Raw genomic sequence first — 27816 nt, 5'->3', positions numbered from 1 at the left:
ACTCAGACAAAAACTTGCCAATTAACAAGGTAAATGCATCCTATTCTGGTCTCCTATCCAGAGAGTATATTTTGAGAGCTTTGAGACGCTCCCAATAATTTAGGTGCTTTATCGTGTCTATGCGTGCCGTATATGTTATCTCTCATCCACCTCCACCACCACCTCTACCACCACCACCTCTACCACCACCACCTCTACCACCACCACCTCTACCACCACCACCTCTACCACCACCACCTCTACCACCACCACCTCTACCACCACCACCTCTACCACCACCACCTCTGCCACCACCACCTCTGCCACCACCACCTCTACCACCACCACCTCTTCCACCACCACCTCTGCCACCACCACCTCTGCCACCACCACCACCACTACCAGCCCACTCACCGTAGCTAAGTACAACATTTACTCTACCCTCCGTGTCCCACCACCCGAGCTACCGTGTCGAGGGAGGACCGTGTCGAGGCGTGTCGAGGGAGGACCGTGTCGAGGCGTGTCGAGGGAGGACCGTGTCGAGGCGTGTCGAGGGAGGACCGTGTCGAGGCGTGTCGAGGGAGGACCGTGTCTAGGCGCCCATAGTGTGGACACTGGGGCCCACCACAGCGACCAGTGCCCACCAGACCTGCTACCTGCCACCGCTAGGAACACACCACCTACCACAATTCACGGCTCTCAGTATTATATAACCGACGGTTGGTAAGGCGGGGCTCAGGAATTAGCCCTCAACCTTTGGAGGCAAATTTATGTGAGTATATACATAGAAACACAGTAAAACACACACTTTTTACGCGCACAAGGATTGTAAAACTAGTTCAGTACAAAAGAAGCTTGAAAAGTACAGAGGTTTGCAACGAAGCTAGGAGACTTGCAGAGATATGATCACAACATACAAGATACTGAGGGGAACATTAAAAACAAATCCTGCATAGAAAACGAACGCATAAAAAAGAAAACCCCCGCACCGTATACAGAAGAGGTAGAAGGCGGGGTATAAAGAGCCAGACCTTATTCTCTCGTAAATATAAACGGGCTGGTTAGCATTGTTAATGAATTGCCATTGTAAAGAAAGCCCGTCAATCAACTCCTGTGGCAGTGCCCAATAACCTACTGTACTATATGTAATGCAACACTTCTGTACCCCTGTCCACGGACGACGCACGAAAATGCGTATATTTGTTAGTTATCACTACTGCAACATAAGTCTTGTCATGTTTCAGTTTTGCCCCGAGGGGCGAGTTTATTGGGCAGCGTCACTCTTCCTGTGAGTGGACACACCGCTATAGTGACAGTATTGGGCAGCGCCACTCATCCTGTGAGTGGACACACCGTCATAGTGACAGTATTGGGCAGCGCCACTCATCCTGTGAGTGGACACACCGTCATAGTGACAGTATTGGGCAGCGCCACTCATCCTGTGAGTGGACACACCGCCATAGTGACAGTATTGGGCAGCGCCACTCATCCTATGAGTGTACACACCGCTATAGTGACAGTATTGGGCAGGGCCACTCATCCTGTGAGTGGACACACCGCCATAGTGACAGTATTGGGCAGGGCCACTCATCCTGTGAGTGGACACACCGCCATAGTGACAGTATTGGGCAGCGCCACTCATCCTGTGAGTGGACACACCACCATAGTCACAGTATTGGGCAGCGCCACTCATCCTGTGAGTGGACACACCGCCATAGTGACAGTTTTGGGCAGCGCCACTCATCCTGTGAACGGACACACCGCCATAGTGACAGTATTGGGCAGCGCCACTCATCCTGTGAGTGGACACACCGCCATAGTGACAGTATTTACAAGTTCCCAATAGCAATAAAGGTAATAGTCTCGTCTGAGGTAGACAAATAAAAATACTCTAATCTTCTTCGTATATTTCATTCACATGAATCATCGGGGGTTTGAACTCTGGTCTCTGAAATACAAGACTGACACTCACGCTGATATATGACTCCCGGCGCGTACTGTGGTGTCCTATGGGCGGGCAAGCAGTTGGGAGTTCTTGTAAGAACAAGTGATTTGGGAACAAGTAACAGCAGAGCTCCGGATACTTCACAGCGGCAGGTACGAAAGATCTATAATGTGTTCAGTTCCTGAACCTATTACGTGCCTCCCTAACCCACTCCACCACCTGCCACAAGATGGGGGACGGGGTTCACAATAGATGACTAAAACTAACTGGATATTCAGTAGCGCTGGAGAGTTGATCCAGTTACTGGTGCGAGTTTAAACTGGATATCTGTAGGGCCTTGGAGATTGGTTCCCTTCCCTCTGGTGACGGTAGCACAGCCTGGTCCCGGCTGTTACTGTGTCACACTCTCTAGCCCCATAGATCTTCCCCAGTTGTTTGTTATGTTCTTCCCACCACCACCTCTGCCCGCGCGGCCGCTGCTTCACTCTCCGAGCCTGTTATTCCTGACCACCGCCACACTCACCCATGTCATCCCTTACCGGTTCAGCGAATTACCCAAAACCCTCCTTATACAGTGAGTGGAGCAAACTGTCTTCGCTACCTGGGCGCCCTGTGCACCCCTAGGTCCACGTGGCCTTACGACCCTTGCGTAGGTCCCTCTCTACCACACTTGGTTCACAATCCTTAGATTAGGTGAGGTAAGATTAAGGTGGCATAGTTGGGTAAAGTTAGGGTAGGTTAGGTTAGAGTAACATAATGTAGTAACATAATGACCCCATACCCACCCTGCAGGTGGATGTGGACCCCATACCCACCCTGTGGCTGTGAGGAAGGAGGTTACAGAGACACATAATGGGTTCATGATCTAAAAAATTCACTCACACTGTAACTTGCTCATGATAAATTTGGCTGAGATTTGTTAGGGTAATTAGTTCAACTGGTCCTACTGTTTATTATCTCAAACAGGACAAACAGGTGGAATTAAACAAAAGGGATAAAAATTGAGTGCTAAATGATTACACTGATAAGCAAAATGATTTGATTTGCGAGAGAACTGGTTTGGCGCTGACGTTGTAAGGTTGATTCATGATCAGTAACATAAGAGAAACACGTCCTATTGGGGAGTGTTGTACATGCTGCTATGGCGGTGTGTCCACTCCCAGGATGAGTGACGCTGCCCAATACTGTCACTATGGCGGTGTGTCCACTCCCAGGATGAGTGACGCTGCCCAATACTGTCACTATGGTGGTGTGTCCACTCACAAGATGAGTGGCGCTGCCCAATACTGTCACTATGGTGGTGTGTCCACTCACAGGATGAGTGACGCTGCCCAATACTGTCACTATGGCGGTGTGTCCACTCACAAGATGAGTGACGCTGCCCAATACTGTCACTATGGTGGTGTGTCCACTCACAGGATGAGTGACGCTGCCCAATACTGTCACTATGGCGGTGTGTCCACTCACAAGATGAGTGGCGCTGCCCAATACTGTCACTATGGCGGTGTACGTGTCCACTCACAGGATGAGTGGCGCTGCCCAATACTGTCACTATGGCGGTGTGTCCACTCACAGGATGAGTGACGCTGCCCAATACTGTCACTATGGCGGTGTGTCCACTCACAAGATGAGTGGCGCTGCCCAATACTGTCACTATGGCGGTGTGTCCACTCACAAGATGAGTGGCGCTGCCCAATACTGTCACTATGGCGGTGTGTCCACTCACAAGATGAGTGGCGCTGCCCAATACTGTCACTATGGCGGTGTGTCCACTCATAGGATGAGTGGCGCTGCCCAATACTGTCACTATGGCGGTGTGTCCACTCACAGGATGAGTGGCGCTGCCCAATACTGTCACTATGGCGGTGTGTCCACTCACAAGATGAGTGGCGCTGCCCAATACTGTCACTATGGCGGTGTGGCGTGAGTGGCGCTGCCCAATACTGTCACTATGGCGGTGTGTCCACTCACAAGATGAGTGACGCTGCCCAATACTGTCACTATGGCGGTGTGTCCACTCACAAGATGAGTGGCGCTGCCCAATACTGTCACTATGGCGGTGTGTCCACTCACAGGATGAGTGGCGCTGCCCAATACTGTCACTATGGCGGTGTGTCCACTCACAGGATGAGTGGCGCTGCCCAATACTGTCACTATGGCGGTGTGTCCACTCACAAGATGAGTGGCGCTGCCCAATACTGTCACTATGGCGGTGTGTCCACTCACAAGATGAGTGGCGCTGCCCAATACTGTCACTATGGCGGTGTGTCCACTCACAAGATGAGTGGCGCTGCCCAATACTGTCACTATGGCGGTGTGTCCACTCACAAGATGAGTGGCGCTGCCCAATACTGTCACTATGGCGGTGTGTCCACTCACAAGATGAGTGGCGCTGCCCAATAAACTCGCCCCTCGGGGCAAAATTTAAAAAATTTAAATTTTAAGAAGCGAACACACTGAAGCACCTCATGAATAGGTGCCAGCAAGACCTGTCTCGCTTGTGGCAGTAGGCCTATTGTAGCCTACATTTGTTGCCATATTCTTAGGAATCCCAGACTGAGAACATCGTATTTCCTTCCGTGGCGTCGGGTCAAAAGTTATCCGAACCATCTCGGTAAATATAACACTAGTCGCCTCCCCGACTTTATCATTCCTTTAGGATAAACGCCGACCAATTGGACGATCATTCCTTAAGGTTAACTCGGAGTGATATTTCGTGATTCCTGCCTCCCCTCCCCCCCCCCCCCCCCCCCCCCACTCCCAACACGCACAGGTCACCGCCTCTCAGACGCCCCCGTCCACCGGGACCACTCTCCAACCTGTCCCTCCTCCTAGTCCTTACACGCTCTTCTAGTCAGTTGAGACATTGCTAGGTAACTGTTATTAGTTTCGAGTAAAGTTTAGAGAAGCGGGGTCGCCTTCCCGGGAGGCGGAGGACAGCGCCCGGAGTGAGATGTGCGCCCCGCGGTCCCCCGGACGCCGTCCCGGTGATAGACAACTCTTTGGGCTAAAAGTATAATCACGGGGCGTTTAGCAGACTACATGTTTGATTACAGTTGTCTCTGTGTGACCAGTGAGGGTCGGGGGGGCCACACTGTGCCACGCTCGCACCCTCCGGAGAGGCGAGAACCCCGCCTGGACACCAGGGACAGATAGGGCGTATGGACGGGCGGGGCCTAGGACCCCACCACCATTACCTAACCCCCCCCCCCCTTACATAACCCACAATTACCTAGGCCGGGAGAGGCGGACAAAAACACAGGTTAAGGTCGGCGTGCCATTGGGCCATAGTCATTGTATCGGTTATTAGCATATTTTAACCACCGTTTCTTCCATTTAAACGATCTCTTAGGTGTTGCTGGGACCGTCCCACTCCGGTTAACTGCATAGGGAGGTAGCAAAAACAAGGGAGTGTAGGGTTCAAGGGAATGTTTTGCTAATTGTGACGTGTTTTGTCTCGAGTGTCCTATTACAAACCATTACAGTTTTGACCGCAAATGATAATTGTCTGGGCGTTACAGATAAAACACGCTAAGCCTTGGAGGTCATCATTACGATCCGGCGCCAGTCATCTGGGGCCAGTGTGTCCAGGGAGGTGGCCCTGGGCCCCCCACAGTGGTCCCCTGACCCCCACACTGGTCCCCTGACCCCCACACTGGTCCCCCTGACCCCCACACTGGTCCCCCTGACCCCCACAGTGATCCCCCTGACCCCCACATTGATCCCCCTGACCCCCACAGTGGTCCCCCTGACCCCCACAGTGGTCCCCCTGACCCCCACAGTGGTCCCCCTGACCCCCACAGTGGTCCCCCTGACCCCCACAGTGGTCCCCCTGACCCCCACAGTGGTCCCCCTGACCCCCACAGTGGTCCCCCTGACCCCCACAGTGGTCCCCCTGACCCCCACAGTGGTCCCCCTGACCCCCACAGTGGTCCCCCTGACCCCCACAGTGGTCCCCCTGACCCCCACAGTGGTCCCCCTGACCCCCACAGTGGTCCCCCTGACCCCCACACTGGTCCCCCTGACCCCCACACTGGTCCCCCTGACCCCCACACTGGTCCCCCTGACCCCCACACTGGTCCCCCTGACCCCCACACTGGTCCCCCTGACCCCCACAGTGGTCCCCCTGACCCCCACAGTGGTCCCCCTGACCCCCACAGTGGTCCCCCTGACCCCCACACTGGTCCCCCTGACCCCCACACTGGTCCCCCTGACCCCCACACTGGTCCCCCTGACCCCCACACTGGTCCCCCTGACCCCCACACTGGTCCCCCTGACCCCCACACTGGTCCCCCTGACCCCCACACTGGTCCCCCTGACCCCCACACTGGTCCCCCTGACCCCCACACTGGTCCCCCTGACCCCCACACTGGTCCCCCTGACCCCCACACTGGTCCCCCTGACCCCCACACTGGTCCCCCTGACCCCCACACTGGTCCCCCTGACCCCCACACTGGTCCCCCTGACCCCCACACTGGTCCCCCTGACCCCCACACTGGTCCCCCTGACCCCCACACTGGTCCCCCTGACCCCCACACTGGTCCCCCTGACCCCCACACTGGTCCCCCTGACCCCCACACTGGTCCCCCTGACCCCCACACTGGTCCCCCTGACCCCCACACTGGTCCCCCTGACCCCCACACTGGTCCCCCTGACCCCCACACTGGTCCCCCTGACCCCCACACTGGTCCCCCTGACCCCCACACTGGTCCCCCTGACCCCCACACTGGTCCCCCTGACCCCCACACTGGTCCCCCTGACCCCCACACTGGTCCCCCTGACCCCCACACTGGTCCCCCTGACCCCCACACTGGTCCCCCTGACCCCCACACTGGTCCCCCTGACCCCCACACTGGTCCCCCTGACCCCCACACTGGTCCCCCTGACCCCCACACTGGTCCCCCTGACCCCCACACTGGTCCCCCTGACCCCCACACTGGTCCCCCTGACCCCCACACTGGTCCCCCTGACCCCCACACTGGTCCCCCTGACCCCCACACTGGTCCCCCTGACCCCCACACTGGTCCCCCTGACCCCCACACTGGTCCCCCTGACCCCCACACTGGTCCCCCTGACCCCCACACTGGTCCCCCTGACCCCCACACTGGTCCCCCTGACCCCCACACTGGTCCCCCTGACCCCCACACTGGTCCCCCTGACCCCCACACTGGTCCCCCTGACCCCCACACTGGTCCCCCTGACCCCCACAGTGGTCCCCCTGACCCCCACAGTGGTCCCCCTGACCCCCACAGTGGTCCCCCTGACCCCCACAGTGGTCCCCCTGACCCCCACAGTGGTCCCCCTGACCCCCACAGTGGTCCCCCTGACCCCCACAGTGGTCCCCCTGACCCCCACAGTGGTCCCCCTGACCCCCACAGTGGTCCCCCTGACCCCCACAGTGGTCCCCCTGACCCCCACAGTGGTCCCCCTGACCCCCACAGTGGTCCCCCTGACCCCCACAGTGGTCCCCCTGACCCCCACAGTGGTCCCCCTGACCCCCACAGTGGTCCCCCTGACCCCCACAGTGGTCCCCCTGACCCCCACAGTGGTCCCCCTGACCCCCACAGTGGTCCCCCTGACCCCCACAGTGGTCCCCCTGACCCCCACAGTGGTCCCCCTGACCCCCACAGTGGTCCCCCTGACCCCCACAGTGGTCCCCCTGACCCCCACAGTGGTCCCCCTGACCCCCACAGTGGTCCCCCTGACCCCCACAGTGGTCCCCCTGACCCCCACAGTGGTCCCCCTGACCCCCACAGTGGTCCCCCTGACCCCCACAGTGGTCCCCCTGACCCCCACAGTGGTCCCCCTGACCCCCACAGTGGTCCCCCTGACCCCCACAGTGGTCCCCCTGACCCCCACAGTGGTCCCCCTGACCCCCACAGTGGTCCCCCTGACCCCCACAGTGGTCCCCCTGACCCCCACAGTGGTCCCCCTGACCCCCACAGTGGTCCCCCTGACCCCCACAGTGGTCCCCCTGACCCCCACAGTGGTCCCCCTGACCCCCACACTGGTCCCCCTGACCCCCACACTGGTCCCCCTGACCCCCACACTGGTCCCCCTGACCCCCACACTGGTCCCCCTGACCCCCACACTGGTCCCCCTGACCCCCACACTGGTCCCCCTGACCCCCACACTGGTCCCCCTGACCCCCACAGTGGTCCCCCTGACCCCCACAGTGGTCCCCCTGACCCCCACAGTGGTCCCCCTGACCCCCACAGTGGTCCCCCTGACCCCCACAGTGGTCCCCCTGACCCCCACAGTGGTCCCCCTGACCCCCACAGTGGTCCCCCTGACCCCCACAGTGGTCCCCCTGACCCCCACAGTGGTCCCCCTGACCCCCACAGTGGTCCCCCTGACCCCCACAGTGGTCCCCCTGACCCCCACAGTGGTCCCCCTGACCCCCACAGTGGTCCCCCTGACCCCCACAGTGGTCCCCCTGACCCCCACACTGGTCCCCCTGACCCCCACACTGGTCCCCCTGACCCCCACACTGGTCCCCCTGACCCCCACACTGGTCCCCCTGACCCCCACACTGGTCCCCCTGACCCCCACACTGGTCCCCCTGACCCCCACACTGGTCCCCCTGACCCCCACACTGGTCCCCCTGACCCCCACACTGGTCCCCCTGACCCCCACAGTGGTCCCCCTGACCCCCACAGTGGTCCCCCTGACCCCCACAGTGGTCCCCCTGACCCCCACAGTGGTCCCCCTGACCCCCACAGTGGTCCCCCTGACCCCCACAGTGGTCCCCCTGACCCCCACAGTGGTCCCCCTGACCCCCACAGTGGTCCCCCTGACCCCCACAGTGGTCCCCCTGACCCCCACAGTGGTCCCCCTGACCCCCACAGTGGTCCCCCTGACCCCCACAGTGGTCCCCCTGACCCCCACACTGGTCCCCCTGACCCCCACACTGGTCCCCCTGACCCCCACACTGGTCCCCCTGACCCCCACAGTGGCCCCCCTGACCCCCACAGTGGCCCCCCTGACCCCCACAGTGGTCCCCCTGACCCCCACACTGGTCCCCCTGACCCCCACACTGGTCCCCCTGACCCCCACACTGGTCCCCCTGACCCCCACACTGGTCCCCCTGACCCCCACAGTGGCCCCCACACTCCCCCCCCCCCCCCGCCCATTCTCCCACCAGTCACACTCAGGGGGGGAGGGGGGCAGAGGGGGGGGGGGGAGGGGCTCATTACCATGTAATCTGGTGTACTGTCGACACTCGGCCTAACAAGCGTGGACCGTAACAACATATATTGCATTGACCAAACTTTGGTCAGCCAAATGGTTTTAGTTTCTGTTTTGTAGTCGAGGCGTCCTTGAGGCCCAAGTTAGGGGGACGTTAGAACAGGTTAGGTTAGATTAGAGTAGTAGGCTGTGATAGGCTAGGACACTAGGCTAGGCTAGTGTCCTAGAATAGGTTAGGTTTGATTATTCTTTTTTGTTTTAATTCTTAAAAATATCTACACAGCGAAGGGGGCGAAGTGTTCGTTCCCGAGATTGCTTCATGAAGCACCAAGAACTAGGGACAAGTAGTACATGAACAAATCCACAAGGGCCGTGACGAGGATTCGAACCTGCGTCCGAGAGCATCCCAGACGCTCATCTAAGGGGTGGGGGGCGGGGTGGGGGGCGGGGTGGGGGCTCAATACCCCACCTCCAGGTCACACGAGGCTTGGTTATGTTGTGGCGCCAGGTTATCACCGACACACTCCACTAACTTTTATATCACACTAAATATTAGCAATAATTACGGGGCCCCGACCTGGAGAATGTCGCCGGTAACACTGTTGTTGTTGTTGTAGGTGGTGGTGTTGTAAGTGGTGGTGGTGGTGGTAGTGGTGGTGGTGGTGGTGGTAGTGGTGGTGTAAGTGGTGGTGGCGGTATTATTGTAAGTGGTGGTGTTGTCAACACCACCATGACTCAACACTAGGACCACCAGAGGCACACCCAGACACGACAACATCAGCGTCATATGAGAAACTAGCGAACAAAGGAACAGCTTTCAAGAACACCAGAGAACTTCCCGCAAGGTGCGTGGAATCCAGTCTTCAGTATATATACAGCATGACCCGAGCTATAAACACTCCAACAATATATAACGAGGCATATATAAGAGCCAAAGAAACTTATGTCAGACTCCGGTGGGAGCCGGTCGGCCGAGCGGACAGCACGCGGGACTTGTGATCCTGTGGTCCTGGGTTCGATCCCAGGTGCCGGCGAGAAACAATGGGCAGAGTTTCTTTCACCCTATGCCCCTGTTACCTAGCAGTAAATAGGTACCTGGGTGTTAGTCAGCTGTCACGGGCTGCTTCCTGGAGGTGGAGGCCTGGTCGAGGACCGGGCCGCGGGGACACTAAAAAAAAGCCCCGAAATCATCTCAAGATAACCTCAAGATAACCTCCTCTCAGCTTATCATAATTGTATTTGAACTATGGAATAGAAAAGACATGATAACGACATGCAAGATCTGTATGGGAATAGTCAGGGTGATGTAAGACAGCAAGTTCAGTAATAGAATACAAGAACAAGCTGTTAAAATTGGGTACAATCCGAGTCCGGAGAGAGAGAGTAGCCGTGTCTCATCCTATTCCCTGTTCATAAGGCGGGGCCCAAGAGCTGAGGATCGCTCCCCAGCTATGTAACAAGAGGTAAGAACACAACCGAAGTAGCCGTGCTGGCTACTCGCTGGGTCGGAACAGGATAGCGTTACTCTCACCGATCACCAGATAGCTCTATCCATATGATCCCTGGAGTAGAACTATCTCTAATTGCTGGGTGTTGGAGTGTCGCTGTGTGGGAGTAAGAGATCTGTCTCAACTTTCTCCCATAACTGTTCTAGGCTGGCTGGTCACAGTGGGCCCCACACACACACGCACGCACGCACACACACACACACACACACACACACACACACACGCACGCACGCGCACGCACGCACGCACGCACGCACGGGGCCTCGTAGCCTGGTGGATAGCGCGCAGGACTCGTAATTCTGTGGCGCGGGTTCGATTCCCTCACGAGGCAGAAACAAATGGGCAAAGTTTCTTTCACCCTAAGTGCCCCTGTTACCTAGCAGTAAATAGGTACCTGGGAGTTAGTCAGCTGTCACGGGCTGCTTCCTGGGGTGTGTGTGTGTGTGTGTGGTGTGGAGAAAAAAAAAATAGTAGTTAGTAAACAGTTGATTGACAGTTGAGAGGCGGGCCGAAAGAGCAAAGCTCAACCCCCGCAAAAACACAACTAGTAAACACACACACTCGCTGACATAAAAAAATAATGTCATACTGCCTTGAAGACTCAGCCATGAATCACTTCCTGTAATGAGAGACAAGGAAATGCTGTGCATATAGTGCCGAGTTGCCTCTCAGAGGACGTGGGGGATTTTGTAAAAACAAATCATATTTATTTCTATAAATTAGAATGTCTATCTCGGAGATTGGAGCCCAGACGCTTAGGGCTAGCCTCACAATTTTTTTTTAAAGTAATTTATGTTGGGTACATCCCCAACATGGGCGGTTCGGGAAGTTGGGGGGGGGGGTGGATGTGTGATAGTAGAGAAACAACAGGAGCACTGAGGAGCAGTAGCAGGATCAAGGAGCAGTAGCAGACGTTTGATGGAACACACAAATGTGTCCAAATGTCATCTAATGCACATCTGTCAAATGGTAAACATTTCTATATAAACTAAAATGGCTATCCAAAGTAGAAGGCCTCACCCAAGGTTTCAAGATGGCCCTTTGGGGGGGGGGGGGTACGGGAGTGTCAGTCGAGGTTGGTCCCAGTGGCCATCTTCTAAGAAATATTGGTGAACGCCTGCGATTGTCACGAAGAATGAAATTGGTTATGTGTTTTCCGTAGTGTTAGTTGAGAGAGACATCTGAGGCCACTTCTCCATCGAGAGTCTAAGATCTCACGAGCACTGTGTCTACACCGACGGTTCAGTCCAGTCTTCTACTGGACGGACTGCAGCGGCATGTAGGTTTTATAGAAATAATAATTGCACAAAGACTGTCAGTGTCAGGTTAAACAACTGGCTGACCTCCACACAAGCAGAACTAGCAGCATTACATTTAGCAACCAGCACATTAAAAAATATTGGAGGAGGAATAATATTCTGCGATTCAAAGTCTGCTCTTCAAGCAATCGAAAACTTCTCTTGGAAGATCGACAGCAAGAACCTCATACTCCCAATTATAAATGACCTAATTGATGCACAGAGTAAAGGGTCTCGAATCTCCTTTGTATGGATACCTTCACACATAAATATAACCCATCATAATGAGACAGACATTGCAGCCAAATTAGCGTGTAACAAGTTTGAAGTTGAATTAGATCTAGGTATCCCCATCTCTGCTGTCAAAACTGTATTGGTCCAAACATTCAGATCTGATAGGAAAGAACTTACTGACCCCCAACGACCTGAAAGTACTAGTATAAAAAGCTATAATTTGTTCAGATCTGAAACCTACATCTATGGACAGCACAAAACGTCCACTAGACTGTGCGACACAGTGGTTGCAAGGATCAGGTTGGGTTACCGTTACCTGTGGCAGGTGGCTGCAGGTGACGGGTCTCCCAATCCTGAGCACTCCAGTTGCAAACTCTGTGAGCAGGAACTACGGCATGATCTCCCGCACTACATCACTGAATGCCCAGTTATTAGACCTTTCAGACCAGTTGGCATGAGGTACCTGGAGCTTTGCAATTACTTTATTCACTCTCGTATTCTTGAAGATATCCTCATATTGCACCCAAAATTTGCCAGTGCAGGCTATTAAACACATGGCTCCGTATGACTAACCATCCTGCGAGATGGGGACTTGTATTACCACTGCTACTTTATTCAATCTTGTGTTGTTGATATCCTCAAAATGCATCCGGAGTCTGCCAGTGCAGACCGCTTATCACATGCCTCTGTATGACTAACCATCCTGTGTGATGGGGATTTTTTTAGCATCACCTAGTTAGCTTTTTTTTTTGACACACTGTACTCCACTTCATATAGTCTAGGGCAGCTGCACTAATGCAGATGTACCTAATATGTTAATAAAAAAAAAAGAGGCAAGCATTTTTTTTCTGTATTGGATAATCTTGCTTTAAATTGTCGGTCTGGTTCAGTACGTAGGCCCCAGTAAATAGGCCCCAGCACGTAGGCCCGGTACGTAGGCCCGGTACGAAAGCCCGGTACGTAGGCTCAGACACTAGGCTTTCAGTTGGTTTTGTGCATTTTAGATCTAGTGATGGCAGTTTGATTAAATTTACACACAAAATTTATATATTATATATATATATATATATATATATATATATATATATATATATATATAATATTATATAATATAATATATTTTATATATATATATATATCTACATATACAGAGAAGGGACTGAACAGAGTAACGTGAGGTATTGGTACAGATGGGACGCTTTGAAGGGGGAGGTGCTCTTGTGGCTGTGGTGGAGGTGCCTGGGATGAGCTCCGTGTAGAGAGCGGGTGGGCGGGTGAGCTCCTCCACATGGCCTCCGCCTCTAATTCATCAAACATCATTTGAGGCTGAAACGTGTGAGTTTTCGTGCCCCGACTACCAATTACGGGTCTCCAACGAGCAATTACCGATACGCGGCGAAGGTGGTTCGGTCCCCCGCGCCAGATGCCTCAATTGCTCTCCCATATGGATAGTTCGTCTAATTTTCACCCAAGCAACTGGAATAACTGATGTTTGCGGCCATTACTGGAGAACAAAATAGCATCGGGGTAACTACTGAACTTTGGCGGGAACGTAATTTTGGCGTCACGGACAAGGAACAAATGAAGTTTGACGGGAAGATAAGTTTAGCGTCGTTATTGTTTACATATAACGCAGGTCAAGTCCTGGAACACGTCTGTCTGACACGTCAATAAGAAAGTCTAGTAATATGAACAATTGAACGTTGCCCAATCGTTCTAGTCTGTCCAGGATTCGAACCCAAGTTCTCTCATTGGCGAGGTGAATGTGATAACCACTTTATTACCGGGTGTAGTGTTTCTTGATATCGTAGAAGATCAATACGTTGTATACACTCCCCCCCCCCCCTAGGGCCGTGGCCAGCAGCACCAACACTACCAGGTGGCCACACCAGCAGCACCAACACTACCGGGTGGCCACACCAGCAGCACCAACACTACCGGGTGGCCACACCAGCAGCACCAACACTACCAGGTGGCCACACCAGCAGCACCAACACTACCGGGTGGCCACACCAGCAGCACCAACACTACCGGGTGGCCACACCAGGAGCACCAACACTACCGGGTGGGCCACACCAGCAGCACCAACACTACCGGGTGGCCACACCAGGAGCACCAACACTACCAGGTGGCCACACCAGCAGCACCAACACTACCAGGTGGCCACACCAGCAGCACCAACACTACCGGGTGGCCACACCAGCAGCACCAACACTACCAGGTGGCCACACCAGCAGCACCAACACTACCAGGTGGGCCACACCAGCAGCACCAACACTACCGGGTGGCCACACCAGGAGCACCAACACTACCAGGTGGCCACACCAGCAGCACCAACACTACCAGGTGGCCACACCAGCAGCACCAACACTACCGGGTGGCCACACCAGCAGCACCAACACTACCGGGTGGGCCACACCAGCAGCACCAACACTACCGGGTGGCCACACCAGCAGCACCAACACTACCGGGTGGGCCACACCAGCAGCACCAACACTACCGGGTGGCCACACCAGCAGCACCAACACTACCGGGTGGGCCACACCAGCAGCACCAACACTACCGGGTGGCCACACCAGCAGCACCAACACTACCGGGTGGGCCACACCAGCAGCACCAACACTACCGGGTGGGCCACACCAGCAGCACCAACACTACCACCAGGTGGCCACACCAGCAGCACCAACACTACCGGGTGGGCCACACCAGCAGCACCAACACTACCGGGTGGGCCACACCAGCAGCACCAACACTACCGGGTGGCCACACCAGCAGCACCAACACTACCGGGTGGCCACACCAGCAGCACCAACACTACCGGGTGGGCCACACCAGCAGCACCAACACTACCGGGTGGGCCACACCAGCAGCACCAACACTACCGGGTGGGCCACACCAGCAGCACCAACACTACCGGGTGGGCCACACCAGCAGCACCAACACTACCGGGTGGCCACACCAGCAGCACCAACACTACCGGGTGGCCACACCAGCAGCACCAACACTACTGGGTGGGCCACACCAGCAGCACCAACACTACCGGGTGGGCCACACCAGCAGCACCAACACTACCGGGTGGGCCACACCAGCAGCACCAACACTACCGGGTGGGCCACACCAGCAGCACCAACACTACCGGGTGGGCCACACCAGCAGCACCAACACTACCGGGTGGGCCACACCAGCAGCACCAACACTACCGGGTGGGCCACACCAGCAGCACCAACACTACCGGGTGGGCCACACCAGCAGCACCAACACTACCGGGTGGGCCACACCAGCAGCACCAACACTACCGGGTGGGCCACACCAGCAGCACCAACACTACCGGGTGGGCCACACCAGCAGCACCAACACTACCGGGTGGGCCACACCAGCAGCACCAACACTACCGGGTGGGCCACACCAGCAGCACCAACACTACCGGGTGGGCCACACCAGCAGCACCAACACTACCGGGTGGGCCACACCAGCAGCACCAACACTACCGGGTGGGCCACACCAGGAGCACCAACACTACCGGGTGGGCCACACCAGGAGCACCAACACTACCGGGTGGGCCACACCAGGAGCACCAACACTACCGGGTGGCCACACCAGCAGCACCAACACTACCGGGTGGCCACACCAGCAGCACCAACACTACCGGGTGGGCCACACCAGCAGCACCAGCACTACCGGGTGGGCCACACCAGCAGCACCAACACTACCGGGTTGTGGCCACACCAGCAGCACCAACACTACCGGGTTGTGGCCACACCAGCAGCACCAACACTACCGGGTGGGCCACACCAGCAGCACCAACACTACCGGGTTGTGGCCACACCAGCAGCACCAACACTACCGGGTTGTGGCCACACCAGGAAGAGTAATCCTGGCGTCCGGAGTGACGTCACGCACGCCCCCCCCCACACACCAATTAACAAACTGCTATTAATTAAATCTCTCCCCTTCCCCCTCCCCCCCGCCCCCTCCGAGCAACTGGTGTTTGGGTGAGAAGTCGTCAGCCCTCCGTCCCTCCCTCCTCCGTCCCTGTGCCTCTTCCACACTAATCCTCCCCATTCCTGCCTGTCGAGCTCTCTCTACCCCCCCCCCCCAATCACCCCTCCCTTTCCCCCCTCCCTCCCTCCCTCCCTCCCATTAAAGCTCATCCTGTGTACCAATGTTTCTCATTCCCCTCGTCTGCTCATTCCTCTCCCCTCGGATGAGGGAGAGAGAGAGAGAGCAAGGGGTGCTGGTGCCTCTGGGTGCCAGTGGTGGTGCCTGTGGGTGCCAGTGGTGGTGCCTCTGGGTGCCACGGGTGGTGCCTGTGGGTGCCACGGGTGGTGCCTCTGGGTGCCAGTGGTGGTGCCTCTGGGTGCCAGTGGTGGTGCCTCTGGGTGCCAGTGGTGGTGCCTCTGGGTGCCACGGGTGGTGCCTCTGGGTGCCAGTGGTGGTGCCTGTGGGTGCCACGGGTGGTGCCTGTGGGTGCCATTGGTGGTGCCTCTGGGTGCCACGGGTGGTGCCTGTGGGTGCCAGTGGTGGTGCCTCTGGGTGCCACGGGTGGTGCCTGTGGGTGCCAGTGGTGGTGCTTCTGGGTGCCACGGGTGGTGCCTGTGGGTGCCAGTGGTGGTGCCTCTGGGTGCCACGGGTGGTGCCTGTGGGTGCCAGTGGTGGTGCCTCTGGGTGCCACGGGTGGTGCCTGTGGGTGCCACGGGTGGTCCCTCTGGGTGCCACGGGTGGTGCCTATGGGTGCCAGTGGTGGTGCCTGTGGGTGCCACGGGTGGTGCCTGTGGGTGCCAGTGGTGGTGCCTGTGGGTGCCAGGGGTGGTGCCTGTGGGTGCCAGTGGTGGTGCCTCTGGGTGCCACGGGTGGTGCCTGTGGGTGCCAGTGGTGGTGCCTCTGGGTGCCACGGGTGGTGCCTGTGGGTGCCAGTGGTGGTGCCTCTGGGTGCCACGGGTGGTGCCTGTGGGTGCCAGTGGTGGTGCCTCTGGGTGCCAGTGGTGGTGCCTGTGGGTGCCAATGGTGGTGCCTCTGGGTGCCACGGGTGGTGCCTGTGGGTGCCAGTGGTGGTGCCTCTGGGTGCCACGGGTGGTGCCTGTGGGTGCCAGTGGTGGTGCCTCTGGGTGCCACGGGTGGTGCCTGTGGGTGCCAGTGGTGGTGCCTCTGGGTGCCAGTGGTGGTGCCTGTGGGTGCCACGGGTGGTGCCTGTGGGTGCCACGGGTGGTGCCTGTGGGTGCCACGGGTGGTGCCTGTGGGTGCCACGGGTGGTGCCTGTGGGTGCCAGTGGTGGTGCCTGTGGGTGCCAGTGGTGGTGCCTGTGGGTGCCACGGGTGGTGCCTGTGGGTGCCACGGGTGGTGCCTCTGGGTGCCACGGGTGGTGCCTGTGGGTGCCAGTGGTGGTGCCTCTGGGTGCCAGTGGTGGTGCCTGTGGGTGCCAGTGGTGGTGCCTCTGGGTGCCACGGGTGGTGCCTCTGGGTGCCAGTGGTGGTGCCTCTGGGTGCCAGTGGTGGTGCCTGTGGGTGCCACGGGTGGTGCCTGTGGGTGCCACGGGTGGTGCCTCTGGGTGCCACGGGTGGTGCCTGTGGGTGCCAGTGGTGGTGCCTCTGGGTGCCACGGGTGGTGCCTGTGGGTGCCAGTGGTGGTGCCTCTGGGTGCCACGGGTGGTGCCTGTGGGTGCCAGTGGTGGTGCTTCTGGGTGCCCCCTGCATAACTCGACCATCCCGTCGTAACTGAATGGTCCCGGGTTCGTTCTTGGTGCAGGACAAAACGTTTGGGAGTTTTCTTTATACCTGATGCTTCTGTTCACCTAGAAGGTACCTTGGGACACCTAGTAAATAATTGTCTTGGAACTAGTCGACTGTTGTGACTTGTACCCATGGAAGGAGGGGGAAAGGTGTTAGAGGAAAGGTGCTCTGTTTTTTTTTGAGGGGGTGGGGGGGGGGGGGAGTAAAGAAAATGGAGAGGCACAGGTAAAGGAGTAAAGGATAAAGATCATAAATGGCACAGACAGTTATGATGAGAGGCGGGCTGGCCGCCTTGCTGACACGGGGCGTGTGAGAGGTTCTTCACCTGTACTTCAGCACATGTGTATGTCTATATGTAACTACTGTGTAGCTCACATGTACTCACTTAAATGTTCGTGTACATGACGTCATGTTCTGTGGGACAATTTTATTATCTTTATTTATATTACTTTTTATTATCTGTGGTGAGTGAGGGTGTTTGTGCCCCCCCCTCCCCCCCACCCCCTCCCCCCCACCCCCCTCTCCCCCCCGGGTGAGGGATAAAACACCATCTGGGTGACCCTGGGGGCCCACGCCCCCGATGCCAATAACAGGTGAAGGTCAACACGCCGCTGTTGACCCGCCGCCCCCGCCATCTGTTAGAGTTAATTATGAAACCACTTAATTAAACCCTATCTCAGCCCCTCTCATTCCGTCCCCCCCCCCCTCCCCTCACCATGCATGTCCTCCCTCACCATGCATGTCCTCCCCTCACCATGCATGTCCTCCCCTCACCATACATGTCCTCCCTCACCATACATGTCCTCCCTCACCATACATGTCCTCCCTCACCATACATGTCCTTCCCTCACCATACATGTCTCCCCTCACCATGCATGTCCTCCCTCACCATACATGTCCTCCCTCACCATACATGTCCTCCCTCACCATGCATGTCCTCCCTCACCATGCATGTCCCCCCCCCCCTCACGCTCGTCACGCCAGACTATCAGGAAGGAGGACATAGACTTCGCGAAGATGGTGGGAAGTAGAGGTAGAAGGAAGAACAAGGGGAGACGGTGAGGGGTAATGAGGGAGCAAGGGGAGGGGAGGGGAGACGGTGAGGGGTAATGAGGGAGCAAGGGGAGGGGAGACGGGTAGGGGTAATCAGGGAGCCAGGGGAGTTTATGGCGCCAATAATGTGAGAGTCAACATGGCGGCGACGTGGGGCGGCCACCCGTCACCACCCGTGGACTCCCCTACGTGGGCTCCCCTACACGGGCCGGCGGGCTCCCCTACACGGGCCGGCGGGCTCCCCTACACGGGCCGGCGGGCTCCCCTACACGGGCCGGCGGGCTCCCCTACACGGGCCGGCGGGCTCCCCTACACGGGCCGGCGGGCTCCCCTACACGGGCCGGCGGGCTCCCCTACACGGGCCGGCGGGCTCCCCTACACGGGCCGGCGGGCTCCCCTACACGGGCCGGCGGGCTCCCCTACACGGGCCGGCGGGCTCCTCTACACGGGCCGGCGGGCTCCTCTACACGGGCCGGCGGGCTCCCCTACACGGGCCGGCGGGCTCCAGCCTGGGTCACAAGCCCGGCTTTTCCGCCATTATTGGTTCCATTAATAGTGCAATATCTTTTTCACTTTTTGGTTCTTATATCCACAATTAAAACTATCGAATTGGCCTCGACTACGGCCTCGTGTAGTCCGTTCCATTTAAACAAATAATTAATAATAATAATTATCAATTATTTACGATTCAAACTCAACAAATTCCTTCTGGTGTCACTATGACTAATTTATCTCTCTAATTTACGCTTATGTCTCCTCGTTTATCTTCACATTGAACATTACTGCCCAGTCGATTTGATAAATTCGGCCTAAGTATCTTGCATGTCGTTATCATGTCCTCTATATTCCGTGTCTCCTCCAATGTTACGAGATTCGGTTTCCTCAGTCTTTTGTCGCAGTCCTTGAGCTGAGGATGGCACCTCGTTGTATATTAAGGGGGACACGGACCACGAACTTGAGTGGAAGTAGGCCTAACTTCACCCTAAAGCCTAAAAAAAACACTAAGCTGTGAGCCCGGTATTGGCTAAGGACTAGTCAAGATGATCATGGAATCCCAGATTCCAAGTTCTGGCAGAGTGGTTCTTGGGTAAGAATGATCAAGTGGAAAGGGTTCGATAATCGGGATTTCTAGCTATAATCGGCTTATGTCTCGGATATATGCGAAACTACTGCTTATGCTAGATTTACGGGCTATTCATGCCCGTAAATCTAGCAATGCCCGTTGTGGTAGGGGACCACACTGACCCCCGTCCTCCACATCCGGCCAGAGAGAGTGACTCGGAGCCACGGAGATCGGCTGCTAATTGGTCATGTGAGCCACCGCCTGACCTCAAATGACCTGAAGTTGACCTCGTGTGACCCCGCAAGACCCCATGTGACCCCCACGTGACCCCATGTGACCCCACGTGAGAGAGATTTCGTGCAAAACCAACAGAGGGCGGACACCATCTGGGTCACCGTGGTCAATTGCCTCATTAGCTGGTCTTTTGTTTGACTTGTCCCGACCCTGGGAGGGTGGGAGGGAGAGAGAATGAGGGGGAGGGAGAGAGAATGAGGGGGAGGGAGAGAGAATGAGGGGGAGGGAGAGAGAATGAGTGGGAGGGAGGGAATGAGTGAGGGAGAATTGAGAACGGTGTGAGGGGTAACTCTTGGATTAAAAATCGCGGAGGATGCGTGGAGATAGAGAGAAATACAGAACAATTTCTTTGTCTCATGATATTCTTGTCACCAGTATGGGAGTGTCACATGACTATGGGAGTGTTATGTGACACTCCCATAGACATGTAACACTCCCATAGACATGTAACACTCCCATAGACATGTGACACTCCCATAGACATGTGACACTCCCATAGACATGTAACACTCCCATAGACATGTAACACTCCCATAGACATGTAACACTCCCATAGTCATGTAACACTCCCGAGGCACTCACCCATAGTCATGTGACTGTGGGAGTGTCACATGACTGTGGGAGTGTCGCATGACTGTGGGAGTGTCGCATGACTGTGGGAGTGTCGCATGACTGTGGGAGTGTCGCATGACTGTGGGAGTGTCGCATGACTGTGGGAGTGTCGCATGACTGTGGGAGTGTCGCATGACTGTGGGAGTGTCGCATGACTGTGGGAGGGCCGCATGACTGTGGGAGGGCCGCATGACTGTGGGAGGGCCGCATGACTGTGGGAGGGCCGCATGACTGTGGGAGGGCCGCATGACTGTGGGAGGGCCGCATGACTGTGGGAGGGCCGCATGACTGTGGGAGGGCCGCATGACTGTGGGAGGGCCGCATGACTGTGGGAGGGCCGCATGACTGTGGGAGGGCCGCATGACTGTGGGAGGGCCGCATGACTGCGGGAGGGCCGCATGACTGCGGGAGGGCCGCATGACTGCGGGAGGGCCGCATGACTGCGGGAGGGCCGCATGACTGTGGGAGGGCCGCATGACTGTGGGAGGGCCGCATGACTGTGGGAGGGCCGCATGACTGTGGGAGTGCCACATGACTAACACAGCTCCCAAGAGGATCAACTCTCAGGTGACCTCTGGCACTCCAAAGCAGTAGTTAGGCACTCGTTACCCCTCTCCCTGTTTGGAGTGCCTCATGGTTGAACGGTGAGTGTGACTTACACCTCACATTGTCCAGGCACCTCTGCACAGTGTCAGGGCCACTGAGGCACACGCTGGCCCTCCCTATGGCTGCATGAGGCTCCCTGTCACTCTGTAAGGCTCTCTGGCACTGCATTTGGCTCCCTGGCACTCCGTAAGGCTCCGTCACTCTATAAGGCTCCCTGGCACTCCGTAAGGCTCCGTCACTCTATAAGGCTCCCTGGCACTCCGTAAGGCTCCGTCACTCTATAAGGCTCCCTGGCACTCCGTAAGGCTCCGTCACTCTATAAGGCTCCCTGGCACTCCGTAAGGCTCCGTCACTCTATAAGGCTCCCTGGCACTCCGTAAGGCTCCGTCACTCTATAAGGCTCCCTGGCACTCCGTAAGGCTCCGTCACTCTATAAGGCTCCCTGGCACTGCATTAGGCACCCTGGCACTCCCTAATACACACACAATATTCCTTTCAATCTCAAGCAATGTATTCCAGTCTTATCAAAGCTGTAATTATTGGAATATGATCACTGACAGTTTAATACAGAAAATACACTGTACGTTACAGTTAGGCATGACACCTGTACCACGTGAAGGCTGTGAGTACGCCTGTCCCAGTATCAGTTAGATTACTGTTCAAAAAGTAATTTTTAGACCTGTGCTGGGTCACGGAGCGGGTCACGGAGCGGGTCACGGAGCGGGTCACGGAGCGGGTCACGGAGCGGGTCACGGAGCGGGTCACGGAGCGGGTCACTCGGCATGTTATATTCACATTATTGTAAGACATAATTGCTCCACATTGATGGTGGAGCAGACCTGATCGTCCGCCTGAAGAGTAAAGGTTATTAGCTACCTTGAGGCTACCTTGAGGTGCTTCCGGGGCTTAGTGTCCCCGCGGCCCGGCCGTCGACCAGGCCTCCTGGTTGCTGGACTGATCAACCAGGCTGTTAGACGCGGCTGCTCGCAGCCTGACGTATGAGTCACAGCCTGGTTGATCAGGTATCCTTTGGAGGTGCTTATCCAGTTCTCTCTTGAACACTGTGAGGGGTTTGCCAGTTATGCCCCTTATGTGTAGTGGAAGCGTGTTGAACAGTCTCGGGCCTCTGATGTTGATAGAGTTCTCTCTCAGAGTACCTGTTGCACCTCTGCTTTTCAACGGGGGTATTCTGCACATCCTGCCATGTCTTCTGGTCTCATGTGGTGTTATTTCTGTGTGCAGGTTTGGGACCAGCCCCTCAATTATTTTCCACGTGTAAATTATTATCTCTCCCGCTATATTACGCTATAGTTCCTACTTGTCTGTCTTGTGTTTACACTTGGGAGAGTAAACAACGCGTAAAGAATTAAGTGAACACGATTGTGTGAACTGGTAAACAATAATGGGCCGATGCCACAGTGTTAGATTGACGGGTGCACATTCAAAGGTTTCTGTGGCGTCTGCCTCAACCAGCACTTGATTGTGCATTCCGGGCGGCCAGTGTCCCCCTGCTGCAGTGGGCGGCCAGTGTCCCCCTGCTGCAGTGGGCGGCCAGTGTCCCCCTGCTGCAGTGGGCGGCCAGTGTCCCCCTGCTGCAGTGGGCGGCCAGTGTCCCCCTGCTGCAGTGGGCGGCCAGTGTCCCCCTGCTGCAGTGGGCGGCCAGTGTCCCCCTGCTGCAGTGGGCGGCCAGTGTCCCCCTGCTGCAGTGGGCGGCCAGTGTCCCCCTGCTGCAGTGGGCGGCCAGTGTCCCCCTGCTGCAGTGGGCGGCCAGTGTCCCCCTGCTGCAGTGGGCGGCCAGTGTCCCCCTGCTGCAGTGGGCGGCCAGTGTCCCCCTGCTGCAGTGGGCGGCCAGTGTCCCCCTGCTGCAGTGGGCGGCCAGTGTCCCCCTGCTACAGTGGGCGGCCAGTGTCCCCCTGCTACAGTGGGCGGCCAGTGTCCCCCTGCTACAGTGGGCGGCCAGTGTCCCCCTGCTACAGTGGGCGGCCAGTGTCCCCCTGCTACAGTGGGCGGCCAGTGTCCCCCTGCTACAGTGGGCGGCCAGTGTCCCCCCTGCTACAGTGGGCGGCCAGTGTCCCCCCTGCTACAGTGGGCGGGCAGTGTCCCCCTGCTACAGTGGGCGGGCAGTAACACGAGCCGTGTGTAGTGGGCGGATCACACAACAAAGCTGATATGGAAGCCAGGCTCCGGCACATCCACTAGTCGACCCTTCTCCGTTTCATATCAGGTGTCGCGTTCACCAACCCTGCTCTCCAGGGAGTGCCAGGGCACTCACCTGTGGGTGGGAGGGTGAGTGCCAGTTGACTCACCTGTGTGTACTTGATTATACTTACCTGATTGTGCTTGCCAAGGTTGAGCTTCGGTTCCTTGGTCCCGTCTCTTAACTCTTAATCAACGGGTGTTCCGGTTCTTGAGCCTATTGAACTCTTATCATATCTACTTTTGAAACAATGTATGGAGTCTGCCCCAGCACGTCATTTCCTAGTGCATTCCATTTGCTAACTACTCTGACACTGACTAAATTCTTTCTAACCTCTCTGTGACTCATTTGGCTACTCAGTTTCCACTGTTTCCCTTTGTGGGAGTACCATCCATGTTAAACAGTCTTTATCTTCGCCTATCAATTCCCTGAGAATTTTGTATGTGATAAGCATGTCTCCACTAGCTTTTCTGTCTACCAACTACGTGAGGTTCACGTCCCATCGCCTTTCGTCTTAACTCACTGATAATGATTATTTACACAAATTTCTAAAGGCAGATTTTGCATATTCCGCTGATATCCTTTGATGTGGGCTTCAGGAGACAGGTTCGGTATGATATCAACTTCTAGATCCTTCTCTGTTCTTTTCGTGGAGAACTTTGTCTCCCAAATTGTACCTCGTGTCTGGCCTTCTATTCCCTAAACCTAGCTTCAATACCTTACATTTACTCGAGTTGAAGTTTAGTAGACATTTGTTGTGGTACGTTCGTGCGTGTGTGCGTATATGTGCGTGTGTGAGTGTGTGCGTGAGACAACTTGGCGCCAGGCTCACCACCAATCAAGGAGCCAGCAAGCCTGCCACGGCTGATAGTGTGTCGATCAGGACACCAGATACGCCTTAGACCAGTAGCCGCCAGACGCGAGTCCCAGAAGGCAGCGTGGGTGGCAGCTGGGGGGGGGGGGACCCTCCAACTCGCCCCCCCCACTCGTCCCCCCCCCCACTCGTCCCCCCAACATCAACATCACCTCACCAAAATAACAACCCGCCTTGCATCTCATTATTTAGTTACGTGCCGCCTTCTGAAACCATTTGTAGCCATTCGGTCATCGTGTGGGTCCAGTTGGTGGTGGTGGTGGTCATTCCCGTTTTCTTCCAAGTCCCACTAAGTCGCTTCCCTTTTAGTGGGGGATTTAAATCTGTTATGCTTGCAATAGTATCTATCCCTCCGGCCTGCCATCTGGGGCGTTGTCTCCGTCCTCAGACTCCTCCTATCCTCCTCCCCTCTCATTACTCGCACATTCTCTTACTATCAACACTACCACTCCTCAGTTACTAACTTATTCCATCTCTCTCTCTCTTTTTTTTTTGGGGGGGGGGGGGACTATGTAATGATCGATGGAGAGGCACAGGTGAAGGGAAAAAGTTGTGGAAATGTAGAATGAGCTATGATAAGAGACGGGCTGGCCGCCTTGCTGACACTGTGTGTGTGTACTCACCTAATTGTGCTTGCGGGGGGTTGAGCTCTGGCTTTTTGGTCTAAGTCAAGCTATATGTGTGTGTGTGTTTGTTTGGTAGCTAAGGTAATCTTATTCTCTTTTGCATTCACATACACCCAATTGACAGGATGGACAAAGACATTCTTCAGCACGGGTGGGACACGAACAAGGAGACACAGGTGGAAACTTAGTACCCAAATGAGCCACAGACATATTAGAAAGAATTTTTTCAGTGTCAGAGTAGTTAGTAAATGGAATGCATTAGGCAGTGATGTGGTGGAGGCTGACTCCATACACAGTTTCAAATGTAGATATGATAGAGCCCAGTAGGCTCAGGAATCTGTACTCCAGTTGATTGACAGTTGAGAGGTGGGACCAAAGAGCCAAAGCTCAACCCCCGCAAGCACAATTAGGTGAGAACACACACACACACACACACACATAGCTTGACTTAGACCAAAAAGCCAGAGCTCAACCCCCGCAAGCACAATTAGGTGAGTACAAATAGGTGAGGACACACTCGGACGCTTGTGTACATGTTGGCCTGTTTATCTCTGCTGGGTCAATATTCCTTTGCCTGACATTTTTCTGGTCTATTTGACTTTAGTATTATGCATTGTGGGACTTGTCTGCCGTCGAGAAGATCTCAGCTCTTGGGCCACCAGCTGGGGGGAGCGGGGCGCCTCATCTTGGAGAAGTCTCTCAGGCATTGGGTCACCGCACCCCTCCCCCCCCCCCCCGCCCCAGCACCCGAGTCCACACATTATAAAGACAAACAAACACAACCGCTCAACAGGAATTTAAGAACTGATAATAGATCTCAGTTCTCTAGCACACACAAGTTTATTTTACCGGCCGGCTGCCTCTGTCCTCTCCCGGCTCCACTAATGCCACCCCTCCACCCACACCCCCTCCACCAACACCACCCCCTCCACCAACACCACCCCCTCCACCCACACCCCCTCCACCCACCCCTCCACCCACCCCTCCACCCACCCCTCCACCCACACCTCCACCGCCACCCCCCGAAGGTCCCACCAACCACACCTCCACCCACACCTCCACCGCCACCCCCCGAAGGTCCCACCAACCACACCTCCACCCACACCTCCACCGCCACCCCCCGAAGGTCCCACCAACCACAACTCCACCCCTTCTCCACCAACAGCATCCTCCCCTCCCCCCCCTCCTCCCCTCCAACGCACACGTTGAAGTAAATTTGATACAGTTTATGTATGTGTTAGTAAGCGCGGTGTTGCCTGTGTGTGTGTGTGTGTGTGGCGGCCTCGGGCTCCAGTGGTAGAATGGCCCTGGAGGGTGGAGCACCGTCTCTCACACAGCTCCTTGTCACTCTCCGCCACCACGGCCTCCCCTTCTTCCTCAGCTCGATTACAGGATTTCTGACTGTTGATTTGTTTTCCCTATGTCACGGAGGCAGGAAAAAAAGGGAGACAGAGAGAGAGAGAGGGGGGGGGGGGGGAGAGGGAGATCAGGGCATAATCCGAGGACGTGTTAAATAGTGATATAATGCCCCGGGGAGAGATCTGTCAACTCTCAACAGTGGTTAATGGAGAAGCAGTTTACAGAGGCCGGTAAACTAGACGACCAAGTGACGGACCCCGTGGAGGGGAGGAGTGGAGATGGGTGGAGGGGGGGGTAGTGGAGATGGGTGGAGGGGGGGGGGTAGTGGAGATGGGTGGAGGGGAGGGGTGGAGGGGGGGTGTAGTGGAGATGGGTGGAGGGGGGGTAGTGGAGATGGGTGGAGGGGGGGGGGTAGTGGAGATGGGTGGAGGGGGGTGTAGTGGAGATGGGTGGAGGGGGGGGGGTAGTGGAGATGGGTGGAGGGGAGGGTGGAGGGGGGTGTAGTGGAGATGGGTGGAGGGGGGGTAGTGGAGATGGGTGGAGGGGGGGGGGGGTAGTGGAGATGGGTGGAGGGGAGGGTGGAGGGGGGGTGTAGTGGAGATGGGTGGAGGGGGGGTAGTGGAGATGGGTGGAGGGGGTGGGGAAGGGGGTGCGAGGTAGGAAATGAAAGCACGGGAAAGGAGGAGGAGGAAGGAGCATAAAGTGGAGGAAGGAGGTCATGGAGGGTGAAGATGTACAAGGAGAACAAAAACAAATTAAACATCATCACCCATCCTGTGAGTGAACACCCTCCCCCCCCCCTCCCCCCTCTTTTCTCATAGTAACAGAATTGCTTACAGCTTAACAACCCGTGTTTCCTCTTGCCGTGTCCAACCAGTTGTGAGCCCACTGCGCTACACACACACCCCAACACTGAAGTTGTGAGCCCACTGCGCTACACACACCCCAACACTGAAGTTGTGAGCCCACTGCGCTACACACACCTCCCAGGACACGTGGGCGGCTTGCTGGCCAGGTAGACCAGGACACGTGGGCGGCTTGCTGGCCAGGTAGACCAGGACACGTGGGTGGCTGGCTGGCCACGCTGGCCAGGACACGTGGGCGGCTGGCTGGCCAGGTAGACCAGGACACGTGGGCGGCTTGCTGGCCAGGTAGACCAGGACACGTGGGCGGCTTGCTGGCCAGGTAGACCAGGACACGTGGGCGGCTTGCTGGCCAGGTAGACCAGGACACGTGGGTGGCTGGCTGGCCAGG

The 27816-nt window shown here is 56.5% G+C and overlaps 1 protein-coding gene across 1 annotated transcript in view; it reads right to left on the bottom strand.

Annotated features, from left to right (window-relative positions):
- LOC138369118 (basic salivary proline-rich protein 4-like) overlaps positions 1-22290 on the bottom strand; it is a 44056-nt gene extending 21766 nt beyond the window's left edge. The window contains exon 1 of the mRNA XM_069332056.1: positions 22186-22290. Within this exon, the coding sequence (XP_069188157.1) occupies positions 22186-22290 (105 nt within the window). The remainder of the gene's footprint in view (positions 1-22185) is intronic.
- Between the last annotated feature and the right edge of the window lie 5526 nt (positions 22291-27816).

Source organism: Procambarus clarkii, chromosome 27, assembly GCF_040958095.1.
Source record: "Procambarus clarkii isolate CNS0578487 chromosome 27, FALCON_Pclarkii_2.0, whole genome shotgun sequence".
NCBI classification, from domain to species: Eukaryota; Metazoa; Arthropoda; class Malacostraca; order Decapoda; family Cambaridae; genus Procambarus; species Procambarus clarkii.
The sequence above is the reverse complement of the archived record's forward strand: the minus strand, read 5'-3'. Positions and strand labels throughout refer to the sequence as shown.